Here is a 19,658-nt window from a genome sequence, read left to right on the forward strand (position 1 = left end):
AACACAATTAACTCCTTCAGTCCTGACAGAAGGGTCTGTCACATATATATATAGAACACTGTCACACTTTGCATTTCAATAGCATACAAGCATACTCTTGACTCCTATGAAAAAAGAAGTACTTACTATTGCAGCTAAAGCTCTGACTTTATACTAACAGCTACAAACACAAGAATGTTCACTCTTTTACTACATTGTCTATTAGGGATAGACCAATATCGTTTTTTCAGGGCCGATACCGATACAGATTATTGACCGCATTTCTGGCTGATAACCAATAAAAGGGGACAATATTCTGTACATTTAAAGTTTTTGAAAAATCAACACAATTTCTACACAAATCTGGTATAAACTGAACATGCTTATTAAAATTTTAAACATTAAAAGAAACTGGGAAAATTAAGTGCTTGAAAATCAACTTAAATGGCTTCCCAAAAAATGGCATTAATCTCTTAAACTGCACACAGATAAAGAATTAAATTGAATTCACTACAGCAAAGCTAGACACCACACAATTTCTTTTATATTCTAGTTATTTAGAAAAACATAATAGTGCAGAAAGCATAACATTTCAGCATGTTCTCCTGTTAAACGGCTTCTGGTTTTTTTTTTCTTCATATATTGCTGCCACTTCAATAAAAACATGCTCACTTGGTACACTTTACAGATAAGGGCTAAAAGTAAAGTAAAAAACATTATTTATATATATATATATATATATATATATATATATATACTGCCACTTGACAGGGAAAGAAAGGACATGCTGGAATATCAGTGCTAGATTTATTTATTTGCTTTAATTTTTAATATGCTCATATATTTACTGGATTGTAAATACCTTCCCTGGTACTGAGGAGCCGACTATGTTTCTTTATTTTGTCACTTATGGGCAGTTTTATACATGTGTAACAGCGCCACCTAATGGTCAGAGCATTGTTATCCACTGGTAGAGACAATTGATACTAGTCTCCTATACTGCATAGCTTTCTAATCAAGGTTTGTTGTGGACATTTCATTGATGTGCCTGAACTATCATTTTTTTAAATGTTTTTTTTTTTCTATGCCCATCAAAGAGGAAAATAAAATATTTAAATAAAAAAATCGTCAAATATAACAGCTTTAGTGAAATGTTTTGCAAATGTGTAAAATTTATCAGGATGCAACAAATAATGTTCTATTTGTGTCAGCAATTAGCAAGCAGATTGATTTTATGTATTGCTGAACCCTATGAGCAAATCAAAAGTAATTTTGCTTTGTGTACTTTAGGAAAACTATGTAGCTTTAGGGGCCACTTAAAGATCACATTTTCCATTTCACAAATCATATGTTTATGCAAGTCCATCTACAGGCCTGTCATTGGGGGTATGGTAGTTGGTAACTGAGCTCCAAGGAACACCTGGGCTTGGACTCTGTTATCAGTGCTATTTATTATCAGATGCTATGTCCAGCTTATATGTGCTATAGATGATTTGTGTCACTTAAAACTACATAGTTTCCTGAAGTACACAGAGGTAAATTTATTTTAATTTGCTCCATATCGGTAAGTTTCTGGCCGATACCGATTATTTCAGAAATTTCAAATATCGGCCCTAATAATTGGCCGCTCCGATATATCCATCTACCCCTATTGTCTATCTAATCCAGCCTTCTGTATCCCTATGAGCAAAGGTGGCTGAACAGTTAACGAAAATACTAAGCTAAAATATAAAGTTCTTCATATCTCACAGGATTATTTGTAGCAAAGTGGATACAAATCAACGATCAGATTTTTTTTTTAATTTAAATTGGCTTTTTTAAAATGTAAGTGCTTTCGAGGAAAAATCTATCTAAAGATATAGCCTTTTTCATTACAGCAAATTGTTCCAGTGAAAATCTTTGTACACAGAATCATCCCATTACCTCTTAAAAGGACAATGAATTCAAGATTAAACTTTCATGATTCTGATAAAGCATTACATTTAAACAAAAAACTTTCCAATTAATTTCCATTATCAAACTGTGCACAATGTTTTTATAGGCAGCTCCTACTGTGCATGTGCATGAGTGCACAGTATATACATATTGATGTGTTTTGTGATTGGCTGGTGGCTGTTACATGATACAGGGGAAGTAACTCTCTCAAACGGATTGTGGCTTGCAGATTCCAACGGAGAATAAACTCTGTATTATTGACTCAGTGCAAGTATCAATCAATTTTAACACTTTATTATTTTATTTCATAAGGAAACTTCTGTATGTTTTACATATATCATCACCCATACTATTTTTATAATTATTTTTGCAAATAAACGCCAATCAGCCAATAGGATTGAGCTCGCATTCTATTGGCTGTTCCAATCAGCCAATAGAATGCAAGCTCAATTCTATTGGCTGATTGCATCAGCTAATAGGATTTTTCCTACCTTAATTCCGATTGGCTGATAGAATCCTATCAGCCAATCGGAATTCAAGGGATGCCATCTTGGATGACGTCATTTAAAGGAACCTTCATTCATCGGGAGTCATCGGAAGAAGAGGATGCTCTGCGTCGGCTGGCTTGAAGATGGACCCGCTCCTGATGGATGAAGATAGAAGATGCCGCCTGGATGAAGACTTCTGCCCGTCTGGAGGTCCTCTTCTGCCCGGATCGGATGAAGACTTCTGCCCCTCTGGAGGACCACTTGTGCCCGACTGGGTAAAGACGTCTCAAGGTAGGGTGATCTTCAAGCGGTTAGTGTTACTTTTTATTAAGGGGGATTGGGTGGGTTTTAGAGTAGGGTTGGGTGTGTGGGTGGTGGGTTTTAATGTTGGGGGGGTATTGTATTTTTTTTACAGGTAAAAGAGCTGATTTCTTTGGGGCAATGCCCCGCAAAAAGCCCTTTTAAGGGCTATTTGTAATTAAATATAGGGTAGGGATTTTTATTATTTTGGGGGGCTTTTTTATTGTATTAGGGGGATTAGATTAGGTGTAATTAGTTTAAAATTTAGTGGGTTTTTTCATACTTTAGTTTATTTAATTGTAGTTAGTTTAGGTAATTTAATTATAGTGTAGTGTTAGGTGTAATTGTAACTTAGTATAAATACTATAAAAACAAAGGGTTATACAAAGATTCTACACTCAGACTCTTTGCTAATCCCAAAGGTGATGCAACCTCGAAACGCTATCACCTCAAACAAAGATAGAGAGAAGAGGGGGGTGTGGGATAGCGCTTATACAGCTGCGAGTCTTGTTAGATGAGTTAGGTATCTGTATTCCCAGATAGATGTTATATCTATACTTTCATCTACTCAGGAGGATCCCTGATTAGTGTTCGCAAACTTGGATGTATCTTCCTTAGTTTGTTATAAAGTGCTAACGTATGTGTCTCAGTTTTAAAACCGTGATATAAAAATTCTCAAATAGTTACTATGTCTGAAAGGGGTCTTTATACCTTATGACTAATATGTCACATATGGGTTTTGAGAATGAAATCAAAGATTGGAGTTTGGTGTTAAAAATATATATATATTTTATTCCTATACAAAAGAAAATCCTTACACAAGTTAATAAACAATAAAATCTAGCACATTGATGCCGGCATCTAGACCAATATTTTAAAAAACGTTAAAAATTTGTATTCTTATACAGGTGTGGCGCGTTACCAATTTTTCAGGTGGTTCTATGTTCCTCTTTTTGTTTAGGAGAAAACTTTTTATTTGTAACGTTACATTCAAATCGGATGGTTACTTTTCCTCATAAGGATGTATCACGTGATCTCCGTAAGGCCTCTCTCGTGATCTATTTTGATATAACGTTGCAAATATAGTTTTATGGTATACTAATATCTATATATGTGTGTTTATACCATGTGTTTGCAGACATACAATAGTATTCCAATTTAATTACTCCAAATTAATTACTGCTTAGTTTATACCCTTATTTCAATACATATATTTTCTCACAGTGTTACATAGTTTCTTCCAATATTTTCATGATATCTTAGTAGAAATGTTCTTTGGAAAAGTATCTCTTATTTAAAAACCTTGATACAGTGTCCGTATTCTGGATTCCTCAATCCAAGTATGTGACCGGCCGGTCTTTTAGTTGTGAGGTGGCTCCGTCTATTCTCCTGTGCCGTCCTTCTCTTGGTTTTGGATCCGGGTCAAATTGTAGTCCTTGAGGTCTTTCCCAGATCGAGTTGTTAAATTCTCCTTTATGTCTGTATTACCCTTAGCTGGTGATTGAGGCTGGAACGGTTACTGGGTCCTGGGGCAGGAATTACACATATGGAGTCTGTCCCTTGCAGTGTTGGGATATGGCTCGATGTACCTGCCCTAGCCAGCTCGAACACAAAAAAAGCCTCTCACCTGCTGGGTTGAACTCTTTGGTTATCGGATAACTGCAAGCAATCTCTACGCGTTTCAGCCTGGGGCCTTTATCAAGATGCTTGTGTGCTATACAGTCCGATTTTAAATACCGTGTCCATCCTCCTGATTTGATCCTATTTTTGACTAATCGTAGTTGTTTATTTTTTGTTCCTCCTCCTGGTGGGTTTGTTTCTTAACCATTTCTTTGCCGCATTGGTATAGGATAGTCTTACACCTAAAACTGTTATTTCTTAACATATTCCACTGTTATACTTGTTGTCTATTTGTGAGAGGGTATCAATTGTGATACACCATTCGTAATTTGTAATGATTGCAGAGATTTTTACTCCAAACCTTGTTTTCACATTTTTGTGTTTTGTGCGGACTTTACCCGTTTTCATCTTTTTCTATACAATTATACATTTATATTAAGTGTGCTTCCTTATATTTTATATCTTTAGTAATAGTGTGTTGGTGGCTTACATTGTGATCTAAATTTAATTCCTTATGATACATGAAGAGTTGTGTCCTAGCTGTAGCTTAAGCCTAGAGAGTGCTGTGCTTGTATTCTAATCCTAATCGGTGATAAGTATTTCAAAAGTGTTAGTCACTAGCAGATAATATTCTGCGCATACATGGTTATATATAGACCCTTTCTCACATACACTTGTGGGTTTCATTTTTATGATAAAATTAAGTTTTATGTGATATAATATTAATTTTAAAATGTTGCTGTTTTATCGATGTGTTTATATGTAAATATTTGTGCGAAACCTGTGCGGAGGTGATACTATTTTAGAAATATTTTACAATGTTTGTCCTCAAGTTCCTTTTGTGTAAGTGTGTTAGTTCAAAATATATCTATAAGGACCCCTCTTATAGCCTTATTTGGTTAAATCAGTATCATATTGGTTGTTTGTTCTAGATTTTTATCTCTATTTTTATAGTTTTGACTTTTTGTCATTAGTCATTCTTATTGTTTATTTCTTTATTTCTTTATTTATTATAGTTTCCCTTATGTTTTTATCATATGTTTTTATCATATGTTTTATCGGATATTACTCTGTCTTCTTTTATGTTGGTCTTACATATACTCCTATCTATCTATGCATATCTGTGTTCGCAGCACTTTGACCTCTATGTGTGTTATAAATGTTTATTTTAACTGTGTGTTTAGATACCGGGCAATCTGTGTCTTCCACTATCTGAGTTATAGTAGTGTGTTTAGATCCATTTCAGAATTTAATCCAAATGGATGTAGTGTTTTGAAGTTAAATATACATTCCGCTTCTTTTTTATGGAGGAGTGTGTTCATGTTCCCCCCTCGTATTCCTAGATGTAATTTTTTAATACCCCAGTATTTGAAGTCTTTTAAGTTACTGGAATGCTTTTCTTTAAAATGTGAATAGAGGATTGTTTCTGTTGATTCGTGCTCTATCTTTAGAATATGTTCCCGTATTCTATCTTTTATAGTTCTACTTGTTTGTCCAAAATATAATAGATTGCATGTACACTGTATACAGTAGATGACATTTCTATCGGTACATCTTATTAGTTGGTTGATTTTTAGACAGAAATCTGAATTTGATGATCTTATCTCCTTTATTTTTCCACTATATTTGCAGGATTTACAGGATATACAGGGGAAAAAAACATTTCAGTTTATTTCCATTTAAATCCCCATCCACAGTTATTTTTCTTTCTATGTATTCACTAGGTGATAGTATCATTTTTAGATTTTTGGCTCGTTTGAAAATTATATCAGGTTGGTTTCTTACCCTTTTTCCTAAAATTTGGTCTTGTTTGATCAGATGCCAATTTTTCTTCAGAATTTTCTTTATTTCAAAATGTTGACTACTATATTCAGTTATGAAAGGTATAAAGAATTCATCATTTTCTCTTTCTTTTTTTATGGGTTTCTTTGTTAATAAAGTCTCTCTGTCTACTTCTGACACTTCCTGTCTTATTTTTTCCACAGTGTCTTTATTGTATCCTTTCTCTATAAATCTAGAGGTTAGTATGTCAGATTGTGATCGATAGCTGTCAAGCGTGGAGCAATTCTTTCTTACTCGTAGGTATTGCCCTTTTGGGATATTAGTTTTCCACTGCTTGAGATGACAGCTTTCGGCGTGTATATAATTGTTTGCGTCTATCGTTTTGAAGTAGTTTTTTGTATTTATTTGTTGGTTGTTAATTTCAATTTCAATGTCCAGAAAATGTATTTTCTGTCTACTGTATTCATGTGTGAATGTGATACCTAGACTATTAGTTTTAAGATCTATCATGAAAGTATCCAATAGTTCTGTGTCTCCTTGCCAGATGATAAATATATCATCTATATATCTGCAATAGAGCACAAATTTAAATTGGCTTTTTTTAAATGTAAGTGCTTTCGAGGAAAAATCTATCTAAAGATATAGCCTTTTTCATTACAGCAAATTGTTCCAGTGAAAATCTTTGTACACAGAATCATCCCATTACCTCTTAAAAGGACAATGAATTCAAGATTAAACTTTCATGATTCTGATAAAGCATTACATTTAAACAAAAAACTTTCCAATTAATTTCCATTATCAAACTGTGCACAATGTTTTTATAGGCAGCTCCTACTGTGCATGTGCATGAGTGCACAGTATATACATATTGATGTGTTTTGTGATTGGCTGGTGGCTGTTACATGATACAGGGGAAGTAACTCTCTCAAACGGATTGTGGCTTGCAGATTCCAACGGAGAATAAACTCTGTATTATTGACTCAGTGCAAGTATCAATCAATTTTAACACTTTATTATTTTATTTCATAAGGAAACTTCTGTATGTTTTACATATATCATCACCCATACTATTTTTATAATTATTTTTGCAAATAAACGCCAATCAGCCAATAGGATTGAGCTCGCATTCTATTGGCTGTTCCAATCAGCCAATAGAATGCAAGCTCAATTCTATTGGCTGATTGCATCAGCTAATAGGATTTTTCCTACCTTAATTCCGATTGGCTGATAGAATCCTATCAGCCAATCGGAATTCAAGGGATGCCATCTTGGATGACGTCATTTAAAGGAACCTTTATTCGTCGGGAGTCATCGGAAGAAGAGGATGCTCTGCGTCGGCTGGCTTGAAGATGGACCCGCTCCTGATGGATGAAGATAGAAGATGCCGCCTGGATGAAGACTTCTGCCCGTCTGGAGGTCCTCTTCTGCCCGGATCGGATGAAGACTTCTGCCCCTCTGGAGGACCACTTGTGACGTCTCAAGGTAGGGTGATCTTCAAGGGGTTAGTGTTAGGTTTTATTAAGGGGGATTGGGTGGGTTTTAGAGTAGGGTTGGGTGTGTGGGTGGTGGGTTTTAATGTTGGGGGGGGTATTGTATTTTTTTTACAGGTAAAAGAGCTGATTACTTTGGGGCAATGCCCCGCAAAAAGCCCTTTTAAGGGCTATTTGTAATTAAATATAGGGTAGGGATTTTTATTATTTTGGGGGGCTTTTTTATTGTATTAGGGGGATTAGATTAGGTGTAATTAGTTTAAAATTCTTGTAATTTTGTGGGTTTTTTTCATACTTTAGTTTATTTAATTGTAGTTAGTTTAGGTAATTTAATTATAGTGTAGTGTTAGGTGTAATTGTAACTTAGGTTAGGGTTTATTTTACAGGTAAATTTGTATTTATTTTAGCTAGGTAGTTATTAAATAGTTAATAACTATTTAATAACTATTTTTCCTAGTTAAAATAAATACAAACTTGCCTGTAAAATAAAAATACACCCTAAGCTAGCTACAATGTAACTATTAGTTATATTGTAGCTAGCTTAGGGTTTACTTTATAGGTAAGTATTTAGTTTTAAATAGGATTAATTTATTTAATTGTAGTTATTTTATTTAGATTTATTTAAATTATATTTAGGTTAGGGGGGTATTAGGGTTAGACTTAGATTTAGGGGTTAATAACTTTATTATAGTCGAGGCGACGTTGGCGGTGGCAGATTAGGGGTTAATAAATTTAATATAGTTGCTGCGACATTGGGGGGGCAGATTAGGGGTTAATAAATAAAATGTAGGTGTTGGCGATGTTAGGGACAGCAGATTAGGGGTTCATAAGTATAATGTAGGTGTCGGCGGTGTCCGGAGCGGCAGATTAGGGGTTAATAATATAATGCAGGTGTCGGCGGTGGCAGATTAGGGGTTAATAAGTGTAAGATTAGGGGTGTTTAGACTCGGGGTTCATGTTAGGGTGTAAACATAAAATATGTTTCCCCATAGGAATCAATGGGGCTGCGTTAGGAGCTGAACACTGCTTTTTTGCAGGTGTTTTTTTTTTTTTTTCAGCCGATTCTGCCCCATTGATTCCTATGGGGAAATCGTGTACGAGCATGTTTAGCCAGCTCACCGCTACTGTAAGCAGCGCTGGTATTGAGGTGAGATGTGGAGCTAAATTTTGCTCTCCGCTCACTTTTTAGAGGCTAATGCCGGGGTTGGAAAACCTGTAATACCAGCGTTGTTTGTAGGTGAGCGGTGAGCTGAAACTGAGCGTTAGCACCGCAAGCCTTACCGACAAAAACTCGTAATCTAGCCGAAATATTTTTAAAGTATTTACTTTTTTTATTTTGATAATTTAGTGCTGTCCTATCCTCTACTTTGAGTTTAGAGGGTGTTATCATGATACAGGGGAAGGGGAAATGGAATTAACTTTGCCAGATAAAAATCAACTACTTATTTGAAATTCCTAGTTAGTGCTATTGCATTGTGTTTTTATTATGTATTTGAAAGCTACGCAACTATACTGTTTTAAATGGTCCTTTAACTGCTAAGTTTCAAAAGGTTTAATAAATAGAAGATTGGAGTGGGATAGATCTGCACAAAGAGTTAAAGGGACCTTAAACACTAAATAAATAATTGATTTAAGGATGTATTCAGAGCAAAGATTGGCATGAGAATAATATAGCCATGCATTTTTTAAAATTAGTCTTATTTTTTCAATATTTAAAAAATGTATATAACATTTTAATGTCTATAAAACAGTGGGAGCGGCCATATTGTATCTTAGATTTCTTTTTCCTGCTACGACCTATTAGGAACAGTTATAAATGGCTTACTGGAGTGTGCAACCAATGACTGTGTGGATTACAGCTGTGTCTGTACTTCCACTTTTAACAGAATTTTGGGAAGCCCACAATAATCAGAATTAAATTACAGGAAAAGGGAACAAAATAAATAAAAGTATATTGCAAAGTTGTTTACTAAATGTAGCCACCAATCAGCAAGCACTACACTGGGTGTTAAACCAAAAATGGGCCGGCTTGTACTCTTACTTTATTGCTTTTTCAAAAAAAGAAACCAAGAGAACGAAGAAAAATTGTTAATAGGAGTAAATAAAGTTTCTAAAAATTGCATGCTCTATCTGAATCATGAAAGAATACATTTGGGTTCAGTGTCCCTTTAAACATTTTATATTAATATCTCAAAGAGTTTAATGTCCCTTTAGGGAGGGGCAGGCAGTAAACATAAAAGTGAAACCTATAATGTTGTTGTGTTAATTAAAGGAATAGTTTAGTCAAAATTAAACTTTCGTGATTCAGATATAACATGCAATTTTAAGCAACTTAATAATTTACTCCTATTTTCCATTTTTCTTTGTTCTCTTGTTATCTTTATTTGAATTTATGCTTAGTAGCCGGCCCATTTTTGTTTCAGCACCTGGGTAGTGCTTGCTGATTGGTTGGCTACATTTAGACACCAATCAGAAAGTGCTACCCAGGCTCTGAACCAAAAATGGGCCGGCTCATATGCTTACATTCTTGCTTTTTCAAATAAAGATAGCAAGAAAACGAAGAAAAATTGATTATAGGAGTAAATTAGAAAGTTGCTTAAAATCGCATGCTCTATCTGAATTATGAAAGTTTAATTTTGACTAAACTATTCCTTTAACCCCTTAAGGACCACAGCACTTTTCCATTTTCTGTCCGTTTGGGACCAAGGCTATTTTTACATTTCTGCAGTGTTTGTGTTTAGCTGTAATTTTCCTCTTACTCATTTACTGTACCCACACATATTATATACCGTTTTTCTCGCCACTAAATGGACTTTCTAAAGATACCATTATTTTCATCATATCTTATAATTTACTATAAAACAATTATAAAATATGAGGAAAAAATGGAAAAAAACACACTTTTTCTAACTTTGACCCCCAAAATCTGTTACACATCTACAACCACCAAAAAACACCCATGCTAAATAGTTTCTAAATTTTGTCCTGAGTTTAGAAATACCCAATGTTTACATGTGCTTTGCTTTTTTTGCAAGTTATAGGGCCATAAATACAAGTAGCACTTTGCTATTTCCAAACCACTTTTTTTCAAAATTAGCGCTAGTTACATTGGGACACTGATATCTTTCAGGAATCCCTGAATATCCCTTGACATGCATATATTTTTTTTTAGAAGACATCCCAAAGTATTGATCTAGGCCCATTTTGGTATATTTCATGCCACCATTTCACTACCAAATGCGATCAAATAAAAAAAAATTGTTCACTTTTTCACAAATTGTTTCACAAACTTTAGGTTTCTCACTGAAATTATTTACAAACAACTTGTGCAATTATGGCACAAATGGTTGTAAATGCTTCTCTGGGATCCCCTTTGTTCAGAAATTCCAGACATATATGGCTTTGGCATTGCTTTTTGGTATTTAGAAGGCCGCAAAATGCCACTGCGCACCACACATGTATTATGCCCAGCATTGAAGGGGTTAATTAGGAAGCTTGTAGGGAGCTTTTAGGGTTAATTTTAGCTTTAGTATAATGTAGTAGACAACCCAAAGTATTGATCTAGGCCCATTTTGGTATATTTCATGCCACCATTTCACCGCCAAATGCTAACAAATAAAAATAAAGCGTTAAATTTTTCACAATTTTAGGTTTCTCACCGAAATTATTTACAAACAGCTTGTGCAATTATGGCATAAATGGTTGTAAAAGCTTCTCTGGGATCCCCTTTGTTCAGAAATAGCAGACATATATGGCTTTGGCTTTGCTTTTTGGTAATTAGAAGGCAGCTAAATGCCGTTGCGCACCACACGTGTATAATGCCTAGCATTGAAGGGGTTAATTAGGGAGCTTGTAGGGAGCTTGCAGGGTTAATTTTAGCTTTAGTGTAGGTATCAACCTCCCACATGACACATCACACCCCCTGATCCCTCCCAAACAGCTCTCTTCCCTCCCCCACCCCACAATTGTCCCCGCCATCTTAAGTACTGGCAGTAAGTCTGCCAGTACTAAAATAAGAGTTTTTTGGGGATTTAAAAAAAAAAAAAAATGATAATTCTGCTCTGTAGGATCCCCCCTTAGCCCCCAACCTCCCTGATCCCCCCCCAAACAGCTCTCTAACCCCCTTCTCTGCCTTATTATGCACCATATTGGGTACTGGCAGCTGTCTGCCAGTACCCAGTTTGAAATCAAATATCTTTTTTATTATATTTTATTATTTTAAAAATTATATTTTCTGTAGTGTAGCTGCCCCCCCTCAACCCCCAACCTCCCACCCTCCCAGATCGTTAAATTACAAGTTAATTTCTAATGTTCCCACCCTCTCTCCCACCGTGTAACACTTAACATTTGTTCCATAGTGTAGGGTTCCCACCCGCCCGCGCGCGCACCCGCTCACGTGCACGCGCGCACTCGATCTCGCCCCCTTCCCCACCGATGGCCGCCCACCCGCCTCCCTGGATCAGCTCCCACCCACCAACGAACATGGCCATTGATGGCCGATGCAGAGAGGGCTACAGGGTGGCTCTCTCTTCATCGGTGGGCTAAAAAATGTTATAGCAGGATGCCTCAATATCGAGGCATCACTGCTATAACATGAAAGCAGTTGGAAGTGATCAGGATCGCTTCCACTGCTTTCAAAGACCAACGACGTACGGGGTACGTCCTTGGTCATTAACTGCATTTTTTTGCAGGACGTACCCCATACGTCGTTGGTCGTTAAGGGGTTAAATAAAATTTATTTAAATTATTGTTATTAAAGTAATGATTATTTTTCTTCTTTCAATAAAGTACAGCAGAAAAGTTGTCCAAATATGAAGGATTTGCCTATAAACTGGAGATAGTTCAACTAGCAACTTCTTTAATAATTATCTATGTATTACTAATGGTATATAACCAAATCAGTAATTTTCTCATATAACTGTAAAACTAATCTAAAAAGTTATTCTAAAAAATAAACCTTCTTCTGGTTGTAAATATTAAGTTTATAACAATCAGCAGGAATGAGTTTTTATGGGGAAAAAAAGGATTTAAATCTGACTGATTAGTGACTTAAATTGTGGTTTTAGTCTATCATTTAAAGTGAATCCACCCTGGTTTGTAGTATATTTCTAGAGCTGAGTGCCTCCTATTTCTCTTTCTTTTAATCTTTCTCTCTTTCATTTTATTAAAGAAACAGACCAAAGCAAAAACAAAAAATCCTCAATTGTTGTAACCAGTTTGCTTTTTTGAATAAAGAAATCTGTACTACATTATAAGTTATGCGGATATTCTGCCATCTGATGTTTAAACTGTATTTTTTATAGGAGTTCTGCATACTTTGCACCTTGCACTACATTTCATCACAAAGTAAAAACAATTTTATTCTTTTCACTGTTCCTAGGAAAAGAATTTAGATGACAGAGCGTATCGTAACCTACAAGAGCTTGAAACCTATGCAGAGAACACTCAGAGTTCTCTTCTCTACCTCACTTTGGAATGTCTTGGTATGTATTATAGCTGTCCGTATGGAGGGCTGTTTGTACTAGATTTTACAATAAGTAGTATTTTGGTTTGTAGTGGAAACCCTGTAATGTGCACATAGTATTGGCAACATCTCAAGAAAAGCATTTATATATAGCTAATTGTTCTCAGTTTATAAAATGTCAGTCAATGACTGACCTATTATGTGCCAGATTACAAGTGGAGCGGTAACTCCGCTAGAAGGATTTTTTTGCGCGTGTCGGGTAGCGCTCGAATTACAAGTTGTGAATAAAGCGTTTTCGCTCTCGCTCTAACTCGATGCATGTAAAAAGCTGAACTTTGAATGTCGCGCAAGCAATAATGTATTCCCCCATAGAAGTTAAAGGAGCAAAAAAACCTACTAGTGCTCAAACATGATCGCATGTTCTCAAGTGCGCTAACCCGACATAAACATATTAATATTTCACATTCCAAAGTTCTCCACATAACAGAATATTATAGCTGAATCCTTACAGAGCAGGAAGAGAGAGAGGCACAGAGACCACTGTTTCAGCCCCATCTTATTAAAGTATCTCATGGGACGGAGCTAGCAATAAGGGACATTCCTCATACCATCCTATAAGACGTAACTACGACAAGACCAGAGGGAGGGACATAATTCCAGTCCCGATTCTTCACTGAACGCTACACTTACCTCATAGGATTGAGGTTAAGTTTGGCTAAACATCCATCCCTCTTGTTTATGCTGTGGAGGGTTCTTTATTGCTGGGAGATCAGTTTGCTGGACAGCTGTGAGGTTCCAGTCAGCCTTTATAGCATCTGGAAGTGCTTATTGTTTAAACATAGAACGGCTGCTGACAACAACATTGGAGAACCCGGGAAGTGGAGAGAATTGAAATAAACTACGCTCTGTGGCTCCAACTGACAAACAGAAAATCTATCCGGGACAACGCACAGGATCACAAGCTTGCTACTGGAGGATCAGTGCTGGGGCCTGGCACATCAACAACGCCCGTTCCTTACCTCATATGATTGAGGTCACCCATTGTGAGTAGCCTGTGAAACCATTTGGGATTGTTGTAATTCTATGTCTGCATTGCTGAACGTTCATTTTTGAAGATAGAACACCCTTGCTTATTTAAGACTCGATCAACATATTTGGGAACTATATATTCTCTCTTCATTATCCACCGCAATATTGAAATAACAGTTGTTAATATTTAAATTAGACGGGTCATTTCCTATCTAGTGTATATATACATTGTAGCAATGTGCGCTTTTTAGGAATTATTGTTCAATACATTCATGCAATCATTTTTGTTACATTAGGTGTATTGAAACAGTACACTATATATTGTGAGATCAGCGCTGTGAAGTGAACAACTCTTTGTTTTGCTTTATATATATATATATATATATATATATATATATATATATATATATATATATATATATATATATATATATATATATATATATATAAACACAGTCCTGCAATAGCACTCTCTGGATTTAAACCACAGCAAACTTTGTGTTATGTTTCGGAGCATTCACTCCTTCCTCAGAAGTCTGAGGAAGGAGTGAATGCTCCGAAACCTAACACAATAAAGTTTGCTGTGGTTTAAATCCAGAGAGTGCTATTACTGGACTGTGTTTATTGAGAGATTTTGCACCCTGGTTTTTGTCTCATGAGCGAGTGGGAGTGTGCTTCTTCACCTACATTGATATGCTGTGTATATATATATATCTATATCTCTGTCTCTATCTATACACTAACCACAACTTTATTAGGTACACCTGTTTAATTGCTTGGTAACACAAATTGCTAATCAGCCAATCACATGGCAGCAACTCAATGCATTTAGGTATCTAGACATGGTGAAGACGACTTGCTGAAGTTCAAACTGAGCATCAGAATGGGGAAGAAAGGGGATTTAAGTGACTTTGAACGTGACATGTTTGTTGGTGCCAGACAGGCTGGTCTGACTATTTAAAAAATTGCTGATCTACTGGGATTTTCACGCACAACCATCTCTAGGGTTTACAGAGAATGGTCTGAAAAAGAGAAAATATCCAGTGAGTGGCAGTTGGTTTGAGATGATAGAAAGGCAACAGTAACTCAAATAAACACTCGTTACAACCAAGGTATGCAGAATACCATCTCTGGCACAACACGTCGAACCTTGAATCAGATGGGCTACAGCAGCAGAAGACCACACCGGGTGCCACTCCTGTCAGCTAAGAACAGGAAACAGAGGCTACAATTTGCACAGGCTCACCAAAATTGGACAATAGAAGAATGGAAAAACGTTGCCTGGTCTTATGAGTCTCGATTTCAGCTGCAACATTCAGATGGTAGGGTCAGAATTTGGCGTAAACAACATGAAAGCATGGATCTATTCTGCCTTGTATCAACGGTTTAGGTGGTGGTGGTGGTGTAATGGTGTGGGGGATATTACTTTTGGCCCCTTAGTACCAATTGAGCATCATTTAAACGCCATGGCCTACCTGAATATTGTTGCTGACCATGTCCATTTTTTTATGACTACAGTGTTCCCATCTGCTGATGTCTACTTCCAGCAGGATAATGCACCATGTCACAGAGCTCAAATCATCTCAAACTGGTTTCTTGAACATGACAATGCGTTTACTGTACTCCAATGGCCTCCACAGTCACCAGCTCTCAATGCAATAGAGCTCCTTTGGGATGTGGTGGAACAAGAGATTCGCATCATAGACTTGCAGCCGACAAATCGGCAGCAACTGCGTGATGCTATCATGTCAATATGGACCAAAATGTCATCTGAGGAATGTTTCCAACACCTTGTTGAATCTTTGCCACGAAGAATTAAGGCTACTAACAAGGTGTACCTAATAAAGTGGCCGGGGAGTGTGTGTATCGAGGTAGGTATGTGTGTGTAATGTATGTGTGTGTAACAAAGTGAAGTTTCGGGACACACTCCCCTTGTCTGAGGAAGTGGAGTGTGTCCCCGAAACGTCACTTTGTTATATTAAAGTACACTTTGGGAAGACCAGTGAGTGCCACCTCTTATCTATTATATTCAGCCGTTGGCACCCTGGTGTTTGCTGTTGTGGTGAGAGTGTTCTTTTTTGAATTATATATATTATATTATGTGTGTGTGTATATATATATATATATATATATATATATATATATATATATATATGTATATATATATATATATATATATATATATATATATATATATGTGTGTTTGTGTGTGTATGTATATGTATATATATATATATATATATATATATATATATATATATAAAATGTGTATGTATATATATATATATATATATATATATATATATATATATATATTAATTATAGATGACTAGATATATACAGACATATATAGGAATATTGATTTAAATAACATTGCCCTATGTGCAGAACATTGGCATGTGAAATGTTTATTCTGAGTGCAGAATATTTTGTGTATTTTTTTTTAACAAAATATCAAAAGGTTAAAGGGACACTGAACCCAAATTTTTTCTTTCGTGATTCAGATAAAGTATGCAATTTTAAGCAACTTTTTTCACAGCCTTCTTTGCTCATATTTACCAATATTAATGGAGGGTACTGTATGTATATGTGTATATGTATGTATGTACAGTATCTCACAAATGTGAGTACACGCCTCACATTTTTTGTAAATATTTTATTATATCTTTTCATGTGACAACAATGAAGAAATGACACTTTGCTACAATGTAAAGTAGTGAGTGTACAGCCTGTATAACAGTGTACATTTGCTGTCCCCTCAAAATTACTCAACACACAGCCATTAATGTCTAAACTGTTGGTAACAAAAGTGAGTACACCCCTAAGTGGAAATGTCCAAATTGGGCCCAAGTAGCCATTTTATTCTTAAAGACACGATGAGTCCATGGATCATCTTCATTACTTATGGGATATTCACTTCCTGGTCAGCAGGAAGAGGCAAAGAGCACCACAGCAGAGCTGTTAAATAGCTCCTCCCTTCCCTCCCACCCCAGTCATTCTCTTTGCCTACGTTAGTGATAGGAAGCAGGTAAAGTGAGGTGTCAGTTTAGATTCTTCAATCAAGAGTTTTTTGTTTTATGAGTAGTGCCAGAGAGTGCTACATTGTTCTGGGGTGTAGCCTAGTCCATATTAGTCTATACAGTAGAGCTCTGGTGGCTTTAGAGCTATGGGAACTGGTGGGACATAATTTTCAGTGCGCCTCCCATTTTTAGCTGCCCCATATCCTTCAGCCTGAGATTATTTCTGACTCAGCATTGCTTATCTCTCAGGCCAATGTGAGGGAGAGGACCTCTCAAGCTTGGGAACTGCCCTACTGCCAGGCAGTGTTTGAGGTAAGTGCTGCCTTTTTCTGGGATCTAAGGAATCTCAGTGTTTGTTTCATTAGCACTACGGTACATAAGGGGTTAATGGTAAACCTTACTTATGTGGGGACAGTTTCTGACTTTCAGAAAAGAAGTCTTACTTGGGCAGTGATTAGGTGCAGGCACTGGGGCTGGAGTTATGTTGCTAAGTTTATTTCTTTCATGTAATTAGCAAGAGTCCATGAGCTAGTGACGTATGGGATATACATTCCTACCAGGAGGGGCAAAGTTTCCCAAACCTTAAAATGCCTATAAATACACCCCTCACCACACCCACAATTCAGTTTTACAAACTTTGCCTCCGATGGAGGTGGTGAAGTAAGTTTGTGCTAGATTCTACGTTGATATGCGCTCCGCAGCAAGTTGGAGCCCGGTTTTCCTCTCAGCGTGCAGTGAATGTCAGAGGGATGTGAGGAGAGTATTGCCTATTTGAATGCAGTGATCTCCTTCTAAGGGGTCTATTTCATAGGTTCTCTGTTATCGGTCGTAGAGATTCATCTCTTACCTCCCTTTTCAGATCGACGATATACTCTTATATATACCATTACCTCTGCTGATTCTCGTTTCAGTACTGGTTTGGCTATCTGCTATATGTAGATGAGTGTCCTGGGGTAAGTAAGTCTTATTTTCTGTGACACTCCTAGCTATGGTTGGGCACTTTGTTTATAAAGTTCTAAATATATGTATTCAAACATTTATTTGCCTTGACTCAGAATGTTCAACTTTCCTTATTTTTCAGACAGTCAGTTTCATATTTGGGATAATGCATTTTAATTTAACATTTTTTACCTTAAAATTTGACTTTTTCCCTGTGGGCTGTTAGGCTCGCGGGGGCTGAAAATGCTTCATTTTATTGCGTCATTCTTGGCGCGGACTTTTTTGGCGCAAAAATTCTATTTCCGTTTCCGGCGTCATACGTGTCGCCGGAAGTTGCGTCATTCTTTGACGTTATTTTGCGCCAAAAATGTCGGCGTTCCGGATGTGGCGTCATTTTTGGCACCAAAAAGCATTTAGGCGCCAAATAATGTGGGCGTCTTATTTGGCGCGAAAAAATATGGGCGTCACTTTTGTCTCCATATTATTTAAGTCTCATTTTTTATTGCTTCTGGTTGCTAGAAGCTTGTTCTTTGGCATTTTTTCCCATTCCTGAAACTGTCATTTAAGGAATTTGATCAATTTTGCTTTATGTTGTTTTTTTTCTTTTACATATTGCAAGATGTTCCACGTTGCGACTGAGTCAGAAGATACTTCAGGAAAATCACTGCACAGTGCTGGAGTTACCAAGCTAAGTGTATCTGCTATAAACTTTTGGTATCTGTTTCTCCAGCTGTTATTTGTATTGCATGTCATGTCAAACTTATTAATGCAGATAAAATTTCCTTTAGTACTATTACATTACCTGTTGCTGTTCCGTCAACATCTAATTTTCAGAGTGTTCCTGATAACATAAGAGATTTTTTTTTTTTTTAAATCCATTAAGAAGGCTATGTCTGTTATTTCTCCTTCTAGTATAAATAAGTCTTTTAAAACTTCTCTTTTTTTCAGATGAATTTTTAAATGAACATCATCATTCTGATACTGATAATGGTTCTTCTGGTTCAGAGGTTTCTGTCTCAGAGGTTGATGCTGATAAATCTTTGTATTTGTTCAAGATGGAATTTATTCGTTCTTTACTTAAAGAAGTATTATTTGCATTAGAAATAGAGGATTCTGGTCCTCTTGATTCTAAATGTAAACGTTTAAATAAGGTTTTTAAATCTCCTGTAGTTATTCCAGAAGTGTTTTATCTCCCTGATGCTATTTCTGAAGTATTTTCCAGGGAATGGAATAATTTGGGTAATTTATTTACTCCTTCTAGACGTTTAAGCAAATTATATCCTGTGCCATCTGACAGATTAGAGTTTTTTGAGACAAAAATCCCTAAGGTTATGGGGCTGTCTCTACTCCTGCTAATGTACTACTATTCCTACGGCAGATAGTACTTCATTTAAGGATCCTTTAGATAGGAAAATTGAATCCTTTCTAAGAAAAGCTTACTTATGTTCAGGTAATCTTCTTAGACCTGCTATATTTTTAGCAGATGTTGCTGCAGCTTCAACTTTTTGATTAGAAGCTTTAGCGCAACAAGTAACAGATCATAATTTTATAGCATTATTATTATTCTATAACATGCTAATAATTTTATTGGTGATACCATCTTTTGATATCA

At 36.1% G+C, this 19,658-nt stretch overlaps 1 protein-coding gene across 4 annotated transcripts in view; it reads left to right on the forward strand.

The window, feature by feature from the left end:
* NDUFAF6 (NADH:ubiquinone oxidoreductase complex assembly factor 6) overlaps window positions 1-19,658 on the forward strand; it is a 282,057-nt gene that overhangs the window by 39,391 nt on the left and 223,008 nt on the right. For all 4 annotated transcript variants that reach the window (XM_053715218.1, XM_053715217.1, XM_053715219.1 and 1 more), the window contains one exon: window positions 12,975-13,077. In XM_053715218.1, coding sequence (XP_053571193.1) covers window positions 12,975-13,077 — 103 coding nt within the window. The remainder of the gene's footprint in view (window positions 1-12,974; window positions 13,078-19,658) is intronic.

This window comes from Bombina bombina, chromosome 5 (genome assembly GCF_027579735.1).
Source record: "Bombina bombina isolate aBomBom1 chromosome 5, aBomBom1.pri, whole genome shotgun sequence".
NCBI lineage: Eukaryota > Metazoa > Chordata > Amphibia > Anura > Bombinatoridae > Bombina > Bombina bombina.